Source organism: Mobula hypostoma, chromosome 4 (genome assembly GCF_963921235.1).
Source record: "Mobula hypostoma chromosome 4, sMobHyp1.1, whole genome shotgun sequence".
Classification (NCBI taxonomy): domain Eukaryota; kingdom Metazoa; phylum Chordata; class Chondrichthyes; order Myliobatiformes; family Myliobatidae; genus Mobula; species Mobula hypostoma.
Window position 1 is genome coordinate 137409699 of NC_086100.1, and position 14569 is coordinate 137424267.

General features: G+C 40.9%; 1 protein-coding gene across 9 annotated transcripts in view; it reads left to right on the plus strand.

The window, feature by feature from the left end:
- inpp4b (inositol polyphosphate-4-phosphatase type II B) overlaps positions 1–14569 on the plus strand; it is an 805146-nt gene that overhangs the window by 700706 nt on the left and 89871 nt on the right. For all 9 annotated transcript variants that reach the window (XM_063046598.1, XM_063046596.1, XM_063046599.1 and 6 more), the window contains one exon: positions 2570–2678. In XM_063046598.1, coding sequence (XP_062902668.1) covers positions 2570–2678 — 109 coding nt within the window. The remainder of the gene's footprint in view (positions 1–2569; positions 2679–14569) is intronic.

Below are 14569 nucleotides of genomic sequence, written 5' to 3' on the forward strand. Positions count from 1 at the left end.
AAAGTAAGGTAGTGCAAAAAAATCCAGAGGCAGGTCTGGATATTTGGAGGGTACAGTCCAGATCCGGGTCAGGATCTGTTCTGCAGTCTTATCACAGTTGGAAAGAAGCTGTTCCCAAATCTGGCTGTACGAGTCTTCAAGCTCCTGAGCCTTCTCCCGGAGGGAAGAGGGACAAAAAGTCTGTTGGCTGGGTGGGTCGTGTCCTTGATTATCCTGGCAGCACTGCTCTGACAGCGTGCGGTGTAAAGTCAGTCCAGTGATGGAAGATCGGTTTATGTGATGTGCTGCGCTGTGTTCACGATCTTCTGTAGCTTCCTTTGGTCTTGGACAGGACAACTTCCATACCAGGTTGTGATGCACCCTAGAAGAATGCTTTCTATGGTGCATCTATAAAAATTAGTGTGGGTTTTAAGGGATAGGCCAAATTTCTTTAGTTTTCTCAGGAAGTAAAGGCGCTGGTGGGCCTTCTTGGCAGTGAACTCTGCTTGGTTGGACCAAGTCAGGACATTTGTGATATTGACCCTGAGGAACTTAAAGCTTTTGACCTGTTCCACTTGCGCACTGCCGATGTAAATTGGGTCGTGTGGTCCGCTACTCCTTCTGAAGTCAACAACCAATTCCTTTGTCTTGCTGACGCTGAGGGATAGGTTATTGTCTTCACACCATGCCACCAGGTTCTTAATTTCCTCTCTGTACTCAAACTCATCATTACCCGAGATACGGCCAACAATTGTTGTGTCATCAACAAACTTATATATTGAGCTCGATGGAAACTTGGCTACACAATCATGGGTGTACATTGAGTACAGCAGGGGGCTGAGTACACAGCCTTGGGGGGCACCGGTGCTCAGAGTGATTGTAAAGGAGAGCTTGTCCCCTATTTTTACACTCTGGGTCCTGTCTGTGAGGAAGTTGAAGATCCAGCTGCAGATCTGAGTGCTAAGGCCCAGGTTCTGGAGCTTAGGAATCAGTTTATCTGGAATGATGGTATTAAAGGCAGAGCTGTAGTCAATGAAAAGGAGCCTTACTTATGCGTCTTTATTCTCCAGGTGTTCTAAGGAGGAATGTAGGGCCAGAGAGATGGCATCTGCCGTTGACCTGTTGCTCTGGTAGGCAAATTGCAAAGCGTCGAGGTTGACCGGTAGACTGTGGTTGATGTGTGCCATAACCAATCTCTCGAAGCACTTCATAGCAATTGATGACAGAACAACAGGTCGATAGTCATTCAGGCATGCCACCTTGCTCTTCTCTGGCACTGGGATTATCATTGCCTTCTTAAAACACGAGGGGATAGGAGCAGTTGAAGCTGTCAGCAAACACTCCAGCTATCTCGCTTGCACAGGCTCGGAGAATCCGTCCTAGGACACCATCTGGGCCCGTCGCCTTCCTTGGATTTAGACAATCTCTTTAATTTGCACTGAAATGGACTCCCCTTTTCACGGGCAGTTTTCTGCCATTTTTTTTGGTAAACTTAATCAGAGGATGAGATGTGACCTGATAGAGGGTATAACGGAGGATGAGAGGTGATCTGATAGAGGTGTGTGAGGTGATGAGAGGCGATGATCATGTGGATAATCAGAAGCTTTTTCCCAGAGCTGAAAGAGCTGACACGAGAGGGCACAGTTTTAAAGTGCTTGGAAGTACAGAGGAGATGTCAGGGCTAAGTTTTTTATGCAGAGAGTGGTGAATGCATGGAATGGGCTGCCGGTGATGGTGGTGGAACTGGATATGACAGGGTCTTTTAAGAGACTCCTGGATAGTTTCATGGATATTAGAAAAATGAAGGGCTATGGGTAACCCTAAAATAAGTTCTAAAGTAAGTACATGTTTGGCACAGCATTGTGAGCCGAGGGGCCTGTATTGTGCTGTAGGTTTTCTATGTTTCTAAGTTCCTATGTTTTAATCGTCTTTCCTATTTCAAAGAAAATGTGCTGCTCCAAAGGAAAAATAATGTGTTGTGTTTTTTTTTACTTACCCGCTTCTCACTGCACTTTTTTTTTAAAAAAACTCAAATGTCTCGCTGCACTTCAACAAGTAGGTAGTCGTCTCATAAAAATACCTCATCGCCATTGCTATATTTTGCAACTCCAAAGCATTATACTAATTGAAATGAAAAGTTGGACAGTTCAAAATGTGAGTCTAACTTATTTAAATGAACAAGAATGTTTAATCAAACAATATATATACAATATTACTCAAATACTACTGAAATATTAAATACACAACACTTTCCATACTTCTACCCGTTTATACAAAATGGTTCTGCACTGAATGAATCTTGAACTTGGAACTTACAATGCGTAGTTCTACATTAGACAGTGAATTAACCATATATGTTTTCTTTTTTGGAGGTTTTTTATAATTTGCTTTTCCAGATTTTTATTTTTTCAAGGCAACTTGCTGATCTATTTGCACTGCCTTTGCTCTTTCGCGGATGCTGCTTTCCAGATAGACAAATTGATCATTTCATCTGGGCCTATTCAATTCAAGAGTTAATGGTAGTTTTTCTTTCAATACTTTACTGAGCAGCCAAAAGTTCAAGTTGTTTGTTGTGTTTACTCTTTATTAGATGCCATTTATGATGTCGTTACGATTGGAGCTCCTGCAGCTCACATTCGGGGTTTTCGAAATGGAGGTCTTCGCAGGCAGCTGTACAGATTTGAAGGGGAAAAGAGAAAGTAAGTTAAAAAGAAATTAAATAACAAATCAATTCAAATGTTCATTTGGATTCTGCATTGGCTAGGTTGATTTGCTACACTGAATTTGGTTTCCTTTAGGATATTTTAGCCTCTTTGGTTATATCTTGTCACAGTACCCTTGCTTAATCGATCAAGTTGTTGAGTGAATATTTTCAATTTATTCAAGTATGAACAGTTTATGGGGAGAATAACACAGAAATCCTGACACTGAATCAGCAGATGGATATTTAGATTTTCTCAAAACATTTAGCAAAATATATAAAAGGTTGCTGCACAAAATTAGATGATAATAAAAGATCTGAAATATAAATAGGAGAAGGCCATTTAGCTCAGACTGCTTGATTCTGCTCATATTTGGAAATCCTTGACTCCCAGTTTTGAACGAAGCGAATGGCTGAACCTTCATAGGGAGTCCTCCGATGAAGGGCATTTTGTGGATTCAGCATTCTTTGAGTCGACGGAGTTCTGCTCACTCCAGTATTAATTGAGCTAACTATTATGAGCTTGTGACGCCAAATCTTACATCATTGCCTAAGGAAATACCTCCAAGTCTTACCCAATTGACTCCCCTAACAATTGTATACATTGCAATGAAATAAGCTCTCATGCTTTCAGTACAGACCAGCCTACTCATCCTACCTATCCCAAGAATCATTGTAGTGAATCATTGGTACACATTCTCTATTCTTTTTTAAATACCCAATACTCCATGTAACACACATCAAAGTTGCTGGTGAACGCAGCAGGCCAGGCAGCATCTCTAGGAAGAGGTACAGTCGACGTTTCCTGCTTATTCCTGCTCCACACGTTTTAATTCCACATCCCATTCCCATTCTGACATGTCTATCCACGGCCTCCTCTACTGTAAAGATGAAGCCACACTCAGGTTGGAGGAACAACACCTTATATTCCGTCTGGGTAGCCTCCAACCTGATGGCATGAACATCGACTTCTTTAACTTCTGCTAATGCTCCACCTCCCCCTCGTACCCCATCCATTATTTATTTTTATACACATTCTTTCTCTCACTCTCCTTTTTCTCCCTCTGTCCCTCTGACTATACCCCTTGCCCATCCTCTGGGTTCCCCCCGCCCCCGGTCTTTCTCCCCGGACCTCCTGTCCCATGATCCTCTCATATCCCCTTTGCCAATCACCTGTCCAGCTCTTGGCTCCATCCCTCCCCCTCCTGTCTTCTCCTATCATTTTGGATCTCCCCCTCCCCCTCCCACTTTCAAATCCCTTACTCACTCTTCCTTCAGTTAGTCCTGACGAAGGGTCTCGGCCTGAAACGTCGACTGTACCTCTTCCTAGAGATACTGCCTGGCCTGCTGCGTTCACCAGCAACTTTGATGTGTGTTGCTTGAATTTCCAGCATCTGCAGAATTCCTGTTGTTTGCGTTTTCAATACTCCATGTATTGGTTTATACCAAACTTCTGTATAATTGAAGTACGACACTTTAACTCATTACTCAAAACATTTCTAAATAATGGGCAATAAATCATTTGTCTTCCTGAAAGCTGAATGTACATGAGCTATCAGTGAGTAATGTACAAGGACATCCAAGTCCCTTTAAAAATCAACTCTTCACTATCTTTATCATTCAAAAATAGCTTGTAAGATTTTTATATCCCCTCAGTAAAGGAGGGAGTCAATGAATGTAGTATATATTTTTATTTTCAAAGATCATTCAATAAAATATCATATAAAGTTTGTTTTACAAGATAAAGTCTCAAGGGTTTGGAGGAAGCAGATTGATAAATAAATCAACATTAGTGAGTCAGATGGAGAAACGCAGAAGGGCTGTGACATCGATCTTTCTAGCATTCACTGGTTAGAGCCTGCAAGCTGAAGAATGATTCCTTTCTTCCTATTCTTTTTGCATTAACTGACCCTTGAGTTAAGTTATCCTGAAGCCCATGAGACCTTAATTTGTAAAGCAATCTTATACGAGATATTTGACTGAATATTTTAAAAATCTAATTATACTGCATCCACTAAATTTTCCCTTATCCTTGGTAGTAGTGGCCCCTGAAAATTCTGGAAAATTTTCCTGTCATGAAATCAGGTGGGCCCAACATGATTTTTGTCTTTAAGAGGGAATTACAGCATCTTTTCATAAGCTGTTATTGGTTTAACTGGTTGTAATTCTCTTTTATCACCTCTGTCTCCTTTCTTGGATGGAAATCTCACTTGGATGTTTCCCAGTCCTGCGGGATCATTTTAAAAACTGGGATGCTTTGGTAGATCACAACCAATGCATTCACTATCTGTACAACCACCAGTTTTTAAACCTGAGGATTTACTGTAGATCTCAAGTCTTATGTTGCACTAAACAGTTATTGTAACAATTTAACTGAAATAAAATTCATTGTGCAGTACATTCACTGAGATTTTGTGCAACATTTTTCCTTTATTAGTATTTCAATGCACAAAATATTACTTTATCCTTTCTATATCTACTAATGAATTCTGTACAAGACTTCTCTCACCCGTGGCCCACTAATCGCCTACTAGCCCCTGTCTCACCACTTACCCTCTCTTCTTTATACTGGCTGTCTTTCTTCTCCATTCTTAGTCTGAATGAACAGTTTCAAGTAAAATGTTGATAGTTCTTTTTGTCCCATAGATGCTGCTAGACGCACTGAGTTCCTTTGTTGGAAAACTTATTCTTTTGTCAAGACAAAAAAACAGCTTTAGAACTGAACTATTCTGACCATGGTTTAGTGCAGTGGTCCCCGACCACCGGGCCGCAGAGCATGTGCTACTGGGGCATGAGGAAACGATATGGGTCAGCTGCACCTTTCCTCATTCCCTGTCACGCACTGTTGAACTTGAACATAGGGCTGCCAACTGTCCCGTATTTGCCGGGACATCCCATATATTGGGGTAAATTGGTTTGTCCCATATTTCCCCCACTAAGGTAGAGCGTTCCTATGAAACCTTTCGTGCTGAAATGGCGTGAAGTGAAGAAGCAATTATCATTAATTTATATGGGAAAAATTTTTGAGCGTTCCCAGACCCAAAAAATAACCTAACAAATCGAACCAAACAACTCGTAAAACCGAAAATAAATAACAGTAACATATAGTAAAAGCAGGAATGATATGATAAATACGCAGCCTATATAAAGTAGAAATAATGTATGTGCAGTATAGTCAGGAAGATGAAGCAAAAACTGTTTTGTGGAAGAAAAAATTGGCACTTACACGCATGCGCACACAGGTGCCCGCGCAAGGCTTCATGGTCATGGTAGTCTTACCTGGGGTAAAGTGTCCCAGGATTTGACTGCTACTTTTGCAGACATCCCACCTCTCCCAGAAGTTCTGGGAGTCTCCCGCATATTAATAGTGGCTCCCTGATGCCCGCAAATTATATACAATATCCCAGAAATCAATCTTTTTGAGAACGAGCGCGAGAGTGACTACGAGAAAGAGAGAGCGATGATGAGAGAGAGCGAGCGAGAGAGCGACCATGAGAGAAAGAGAACGAGAGCGCACCATGGCAGAGTGTTCCAAAAAAAGAAAATATAAAACGTACGTCACCCCAGACTACACTAAAGTGTACCCCTGCCTAATAGGGGTCAAAAATAATGACAGTGTTGCTCACTGCACTGTTTGCAACAGTGACTTTTCTATTGCCCATGGTGGGTTAGGTCTGTAAAAGACATTTTGAGGTGAGTTTAACAGGTGTCATTCGTTCATTAGCATAGCTAACGTTATTTAAACTAGCTGATTGAAGACATCCCACCTCTCCTGGAAGTTCCCGGAGTCTCCCTAAAATTGATGGTGCTACCTCCCTGAAATGAGTTTTTGCAGGGTGGGATGTTTGCTTTTGTCCCTTATTTGGGAGTGAGAAAGTTGGCAGCCCTAACTGTAAAAGACATATTGAGGTGAGTTTAACCGTACTTGAACACTCACCCCCCCCCGCCCCCGGTCGGCCGGTCCGCAAGTATAGTTTCAATATTAAACCGGCCCGCAGTGCAAAAAATTTTGGGGACCCCTGGTTTAGTGGGTATTAATAACTAAAATGTTATTCATGAAAATAAGGTCAGTTTAAAAGACAAGAAGAGAAAGTTGAACCCCTTTGCCATTTCTGTGCCTGTCTTCTGTGACATCCAATAAACAGAGGGATTATAAGTTGCAAATTAGGATATTTATCAAAGTTCAAAGTACATTTATTATTAAAGTACATTCATTTTCTTGTGAGCAATCATGGTAAATACAAGAAACACAATAGAATCAATGAAGAATCACACCCAACAGGATGGACAACAACTAGAGTGGAAATAAACCAACAAACTGTGCAAATACAAAAAGAAAGAGCAAAAAGAAATTATAGTAACAGTTAAGTAATAAATATTGAAAACGTGACGAACATGAGATGAAAGTGAGTATTTAGGTTGTGTGATCAGTTCAGTGATAGGGTGAGTGAAGTTGCTCCTTTTAGTTCAAGAACCTGATGGTTGACGGATAATAACTGTTCCTGAACCTGGTTCTTCCTGATGGCAACAGCCAGAAGAGAGCATAGGCTAGATGGTGGGGGTCCTTGATGATGGATGATGCTTTCCTGTGACAGTGCTCTGTGTAAATGTGCTCATTGGTGGGGAGGGTTCACCTGTGATGGACTGGGCCATATCCTTTACTTTTTGTAGGCTTTTCTGTAAAGGCTATTGTGTTTCCATACTGGGCCGTGATGCAACCAGTCAATATACTCTCCACCGCACTTCTATAAGAGTCTGTTTCAGTTTTAGATGATGTGCTGAATCTTTTTCTCAAACTTCTAAGAATGTAGAGGCACTGCCATGCTTTCTTCATAATGGCATTTATGTGCTGGGCTCAGGACAGATCTTCTGAAATGATAACACCAAGGAATTTAAAGTTGCTGGACCTCTCCACTTCTAATCCGCCATTGATAACTGGCTCATGGACCTCCGGTTTCCTCCTCCTGAAGTCAATAATCATCTCCTTGGTCTTGCTGTCATTGAGCAAGAGGTTGTTGTTGTGACACCACTCAGCCAGATTTTCAATCTCACTCCTATATGCTGATTTGTCACCACCTTTGATTCGGCCAATGACAGTGGTGTCGTCAGCAAACTTAAATACAGCATTGGAGCTGTGTTTAGCGCACACAATTATAAGTGTAAAGCGAGTAGAGCAGGGGGCTCAGAACCCAGCCTTGTGGTGCACCTGTGCTAAGGGAGATTGTGGAAGAGATGCTGTTGCCAATTCAAACTGATTGGGGTCTGTAATTGAGGAAATCGAGGGTCCCCTTGCACAATTACGGTGAATGGCAAAGCCCTGTATTTACTACAATGTAAAATTTACAATATAGTATTCTACTAGGTAAAAGAAATGTTGCGATGTACAACAAAATATAATCTAGTTAACATAGAGATGAATTCTTGTTTGTTTTGTATTGCTTTGCTGCTAATTATAATTCTTTTACCCTCTGTGAAATATTCATACTCGTTTACAGTTCAACCTGTTTTAGCCTTTTCATATACCTTTTTAACACAAATGAATAACTTTACTAAGAAGTACCATTCAGAATGCTCACCCACCTTCATTCTAAACATGTAGCAAAATCTTCAGCAATCATTCTCTCACACTTTCATGTTTTGTTTTCTAAACATAGCTGCAGAAATGCACCTATTTAATCAGTCCTGCCCCTGTCCATGTATCCCTTTGTAAAATGCCTTGGGTTATTTTGTTGCTGGTGAATGCAGCAGGCCAGGCAGCATCTCTAGGAAGAGGTACAGTCGACGTTTGGGGCCGAGACCCTTCGTCGGGACTCAGTTCACCAGCAACTTTTATGTGTGTTGCTTGAAATTCCAGCATCTGCAGATTTCCTCGTGTCTGGGTTATTTTGTGTCGAGCAAGTCACTCCATGCCAAAAAAGCTTTCGAAGTTTCAAAGCATTTTGTGTATCCATCTGTATAATGTAAATCAAGCACATTATCTCTTGGAAATACAAGAGATTAAAGATGATAGAAATCTGGAGCGAGTAAAACAATCTACTGGTAGGAACTCAGTGGGTAAACAGCATCTATAGAGGGTAAAGAATTGTTGATGTAGGGTTTTGTTCCAAAATATTGTCAATTCCTACCTTTCAAAGATGTTACTCCACCCACTGAATTCCTCCAGTCGATTGTTATTATTATCCAGACATTGCTTTTGAACAAGGTAGCTGTGATCATAGACCAATCAGTCGCTGGGAGCTGAACATCCAAGGATACACAGTGTATCGGAAGGATAGGAAGGTAGGCAGAGGGGGGAAGCGTGGCTTCATTGGTAAGAAATGATATTAAATCATTAATAAGGTGACATAGGATTGGAAGGTGCAGAATCTTTATGGGTTGAGCTAAGAAATCGCAGGGGTAAAAGGACCCTGATGGCAGTTATTTATAGGCCTTCAAACAGCTGCAGTGATGTGGACTACAAATTACAACAGGAAATAGAAAAGACTTGTCAGAAGGGCAGTGTTATGATAATTAAGGGGGATTTTAACATGCAAGTGGATTGGGAAAATCAGGTCGGCACTTGATCTCAAGAGAGAGAATTTGTAGAATGTCTGTGAGATGGCTTTTTAGAACAGCTTGTTGTTGAGCCCACCAGGGCATCGGCTGTACTGGATTGTGTATTGTGTAATGAACCGATGGTGATCAGAGAGATTGAGGTGAAGGAACCCTTGGGAGGCAGTGATCATAACATGATTGAGTTCACTGTGAAATTTGAAAAAGAGAAGCCGAAATCTGATGTGTCGGTATTTCAGTGGAGTAAAGGAAATTACAGTGGCATGAGAGAGGAATTGGCCAAAGTTGACTGGAAAGGGACACCAGCAGGAAGAACGGCAGAGCAGCAGTGGCTGGAGTTTATGTGAGAAGTGAGGAAGGTGCGAGACAGATATATTCCAAAAAAGAAGAAATTTTCGAATGGAAAAAGGATACAACCGTGGCTGACAAGAGAAGTCAAAGCCAAAGTTAAAGCAAAGGAGGGGGCATACAAGGAAGCAAAAATTAGTGGGAAGACAGAGGATTGGGTAGTTTTTAAAAACTTACAAAAGGAAACTATGAAGATCATTAAGAGGGAAAAGATGAACTATGAAGGGAAGCTAGCAAATAATATCAAAGAGGATACTAAAAGCTTTTTCAAGTATATAAAGAGTAAAAGACAGGTGAGAGTAGATATAGGACCGATAGAAAATGATGCTAGAGAAATTGTAATGGGAGATAAGGAGATGGCGGAGGAACCAAACGAGTATTTTTCAACAGTCTTCACTGAGGAAGACATCAGCAGTATACCGGACACTCAAGGGTGGCAGGGAAGAGAAGTGTGTGCAGTCACAATTACGACAGAGAAAGTACTCAGGAAGTTGAATAGTCTAAGGGTAGATAAATCTCCCGGACCAGATGGAATTCACCCTCGTGTTCTGAAGGAAGTAGCTGTGGAGATTGCAGAGGCATTAGCAATGATCTTTCTTTTTTTTTTAAATTTTATTTTTATTTGGATAAGGAGTTCACAATTATCATGTACTTTTTTCACACATATAACCTTTTCCATTTTTTTATATGTATAAAACTACAATATTTATACATTCTTAAGTACACATTGAGATGATATAAAAGCAAAATAAAATGATCTTTCAAAAGTCGATAGAATCTGGCATGGTTCTGAAGGACTGGAAGATTGCAAATGTCACTCCGCTATTTAAGAAGGGGGCAAGGAAGCAAAAAGGAAATTATAGACCTGTTAGCTTGACTTTGGTGGCTGGGAAGTTGTTGGAGTTGATTGTCAAGGATGAGGTTACAGAGTACCTGGAGGCATATGACAAGATGGGCAGAACTCAGCGTGGTTTCCTTAAAGGAAAATCCTGCCTGACAAGCCTATTACAATTTTTTGAGGAAATTGCAAGTAGGCTAGACAAGGGAGATGCAGTGGATGTTGTATATTTGGATTTTCAGAAGGCCTTTGACAAGGTTCCATGCATGAGGCTGCTAAACAAGATAAGAGCCCATGGAATTTTGGGAAAGTTACATATGTGGATAGGGCGTTGGCTGATTGGCAGGAAACAGAGAGTGAGAATAAAGGGATCCTATTCTGGTTGGCTGCCGGTTACCAGTGGTGTTCCACAGGGGTCCGTGTTGGGGCCGCTTCTTTTTACTTTGTACATCAACGATTTGGATTATGGAATAGATGGCTTTGTGGCTAAGTTTGCTGATGATACAAAGCTAGGTGGAGGGGCCGGTAGTGCTGAGGAAACAGAGAGTCTGCAGAGAGACATGGATAGATTGGAAGAATGGGCAAAGAAGTGGCAAATGAAATACATGTTGGAAAGTGTATGGTTATGCACTTTAGCAGAAGAAATACACGGGCAGACTATTATTTAAATGGGGAGAGAATTCAAAGTTCTGAGATGCAACGGGACTTGGGAGTCCTCGTGCAGGATACCCTTAAGGTTAATCTCCAGGTTGAATTGGTGGTGAAGAAGGCGAATGCAATGTTGGCATTCATATCTAGAGGAATAGGGTATAGGAGCAGGGATGTGATGTTGAGGCTCTATAAGGTGCTGGTGAGACCTTACGTGGAGTACTGTGGGCAGTTTTGGGCTCCTTATTTAAGAAAGGATGTGCTGACATTGGAGAGGGTACAGAGAAGATCCACTGGAATAATTCCAGGAATGAGAGGGTTAACATATGAGGAACATTTGTCCGCTCTTGGACTGTATTCCTTGGAGTTTAGAAGAATGAGGGGAGACCTCAGAAATATTTCGAATGTTGAAAGGCATGGACAGAGTGGATGTGGCAAAGTTGTTTCCCATGATGGGGGAGTCTAGTACGAGAGGGCATGACTTAAGGATTGAAGGGCGCCCATTCAGAACAGAAATTCGAAGAAAATCTTTTAGCCAGAGGGTGGTGAATCTATGGAATTTGTTGCCACGGGCAGCAGTGGAGGACAAGTCATTGGGTATATTTAAGGCAGAGATTGATAGGTATCTGAGTAGCCAGGGCATCAAAGGTTATGGTGAAAAGGCGGGGGAGAGGGACTAAATGGGAGAATGGATCAGCTCATGATAAAATGGTGGAGCAGACTTGATGGGCCAAATGGCCAACTTCTGCTCCTTTGTCTTATGGTCTAATAGTCTTGCTAATGAAAAATCAATTAAAAAGTTTGGCTAGGTGGGTAACTTTACTGTCTTTTGTCAAATATCATTCCTCTAAGCTATGTATTTGTACTTTTTCTTAATTATCAGTTGCGCTTACAGAAGGGAACACATTGATGAACAGCAGAATTTATAGACCTTACGTCTGTATGACGAAGTGAAGGAATGATAGTAATCAGACCATTCTTTTTCAGTACAAGATGTGCCTGATTAAGAAGCAATGAATGCACAAAAAAACATCAATCTTCTAGAATCTAAACTTATCGCTACGGTGACCATACAGCAGTTTCCAGTGCAACTTTCAAAAGTAAATTAACTGGAGCTTAAAATATTTTGCTGTTCATCTTAAAGAATGAAGTTGCACAGAAGAACTCCATGTTAATAATAGTTGTTGTAGCCAAAAACCCGTACAGAAGTAAAGTTATACTTGGTTGGAAATATATCCCAATAAAACATGCTTATTCTCAGGGTGGTTTGAAAATGTAGTTATTATGGCTCGGTGCCACCATTTTAACCTTAGCAGAGTCTAATGTAAATAAATGGGAAGACATTTATTTATACTTGGCTCACCCATTTCCATTACGGTTGAATGAATTCTACCAGGAATTTAATTCTATTTATATGCATAGAACTGGAAAGTTCAAAAATATTTTCTTTTGAAAAAGTGCTTGCACTTCCAGTCTGTTCCTTACTTTCCCCTGTAATTTCATCTGGACTACTTCTAAATAATTTGAAGAAAATCACAAATTTGAATTGGAATGGTGCCATCAAATAGAAGGTAGGTTAATTGGTCATTATAAATTGTCCTGTGATTAAGTTCGGGTTAATCGGAGTTTGGAAATTGCTGGGGCGGTGTGGCTTGAAGGCAGAAGGGCCTTTTCCGTGCTGCCTTGCTAAATAAATTAATTAAAATGAAATGAAAATTTCCATTCAGATGTGAGGTCTTTTGTTTGATTGCCACACAGTTATGCAACAAGAGATAAATACTCCAGTGATAAGAAAATATTCTTCAATTTGTGAATTTGACATAGCTATTTATATTTGCTCATCCTCCTGTTTTGTTTGAGTCTAGGCCAATTGTGGTACTTTGGACAAGCAGGGCTAACTCCTTTCTCCCCTGGATATTTTCATAAGCATGGAGCAAATGAGTGGGATTGGAGTGAGAGGCGCCATGATGAGGTGATTAGTGCTGACCCAGGTTTGATCATAACCTTGGGTGTACTCTGTACAGAGTTTGCAAAGTCTCACTGTGGTCACGTGGGTTTCCCCAGGTGACCTAGCATCCCAACGATGTGCAAGTTGGTAGAAGGTAGGATTTTCAAAGGTATGAGAGTGGATATGCTTACAAGAGAAAAAAGTCAGGTTATTCCTGGATTAGTGTTGATAATTTGTGTGGATTTGGTGGGTCGAAGAGCCTGTTTCTGTGCTGTATGACTCGACAAATGATGCGAAAGAGAGGGGCAGAGTGCTGGGAGAGCAGAGAAGAAATAAATGAGTAAGCACTAAGTTGAATAGAAGGAATTTAGGATAGGGTCCCAGGTTAGCAGAGAAAGTAAAACCAACCAGGAATCAATTTCCTCAGTCTAACCCATCCATTCGCTTCCTGCTCATTCACCCTGGTCCAAGTAGATGAGGATTAGTGTATAGAAAGAGGGAGTAGAAATAGCAAATTCCCAACAAGAGAATTTTAGCATCTTGGAGGAGTATGGTGAGTGAGGAGGAAATGAGAAACATGAATTTCTTCTTGTTAATGCCACAAAGATCAATTCTTGGCCCTCAATTATTCACTGTCTTTATAAAGACTTGGAGGTGGGAGTGGAATGTAAGGCATTCAAATTGTGTGATGGCACAAAACAGATGGGAGGACACTGTGTGTAGGGAAAAGTGGGGAGGGGACTTTTAAAAGTCTGAAATCACTTGTCTAGGAGCAGCACATTCCTGTTATGGTGAGGGGCAAATCTAGCCAGTTTAGGGAACTTTGGCTGAGAAGAGGTGGTGAGGCTCTGTTCAATAAAATGAAGGAAACGTACCTTTCTTAAAACTGATAGTGGTATGACAAGGGCTGGGATAGAATGACGCAGTGCCTGCTCATTGAGTCAGCAATGTGGGCCACTGTATGGTAGATATCCCTCCACTATTTATGTGAAGCCAGAGAGTGATGCTCAGGGTGAGAGTGTAATTCATTGTTGAGCCACCTGGTGGAGAGTAAGCAGAGTATATTGGTGATCATCTGTGCATATTTGCAGCAGTTTCTGCAGCTGCTTAAGTAACATTTATCAGTGGAAAACACCATGTTAGCTACATGCATAACTGGACAATGGTAACTTTGATTTACAAAAAATCTCCCCTAGGCTACTGCTTACAAAATGTAATGTTACAATTCAAGTAGCATTGCATAGGTCACAAAACCATGTGGAATATAAAGTCGCTAATCCATTCAGGAATCCACTTCTGTTGTCAAAGTTAATTGTTCAGGTTAAAATGATATTCATTTGCACCTAATAATCATTTTAAAGGCCTGTATTTTGCCTTTCTCCCATTTTCTTTCCTCCAGGAAAAAAAGAACTTGATCTTTCATAAGCAGTGCATTTTGCTCAAAACTATTTGAAATAAGGAAGTCCCAGTGACAGTAGTTAGCTGAATTTTGGAGTATTGTGTGCAGTTCTGGTCACCTAACTATAGGAAAGATCTCAGTAAGATTGAAAGAGTG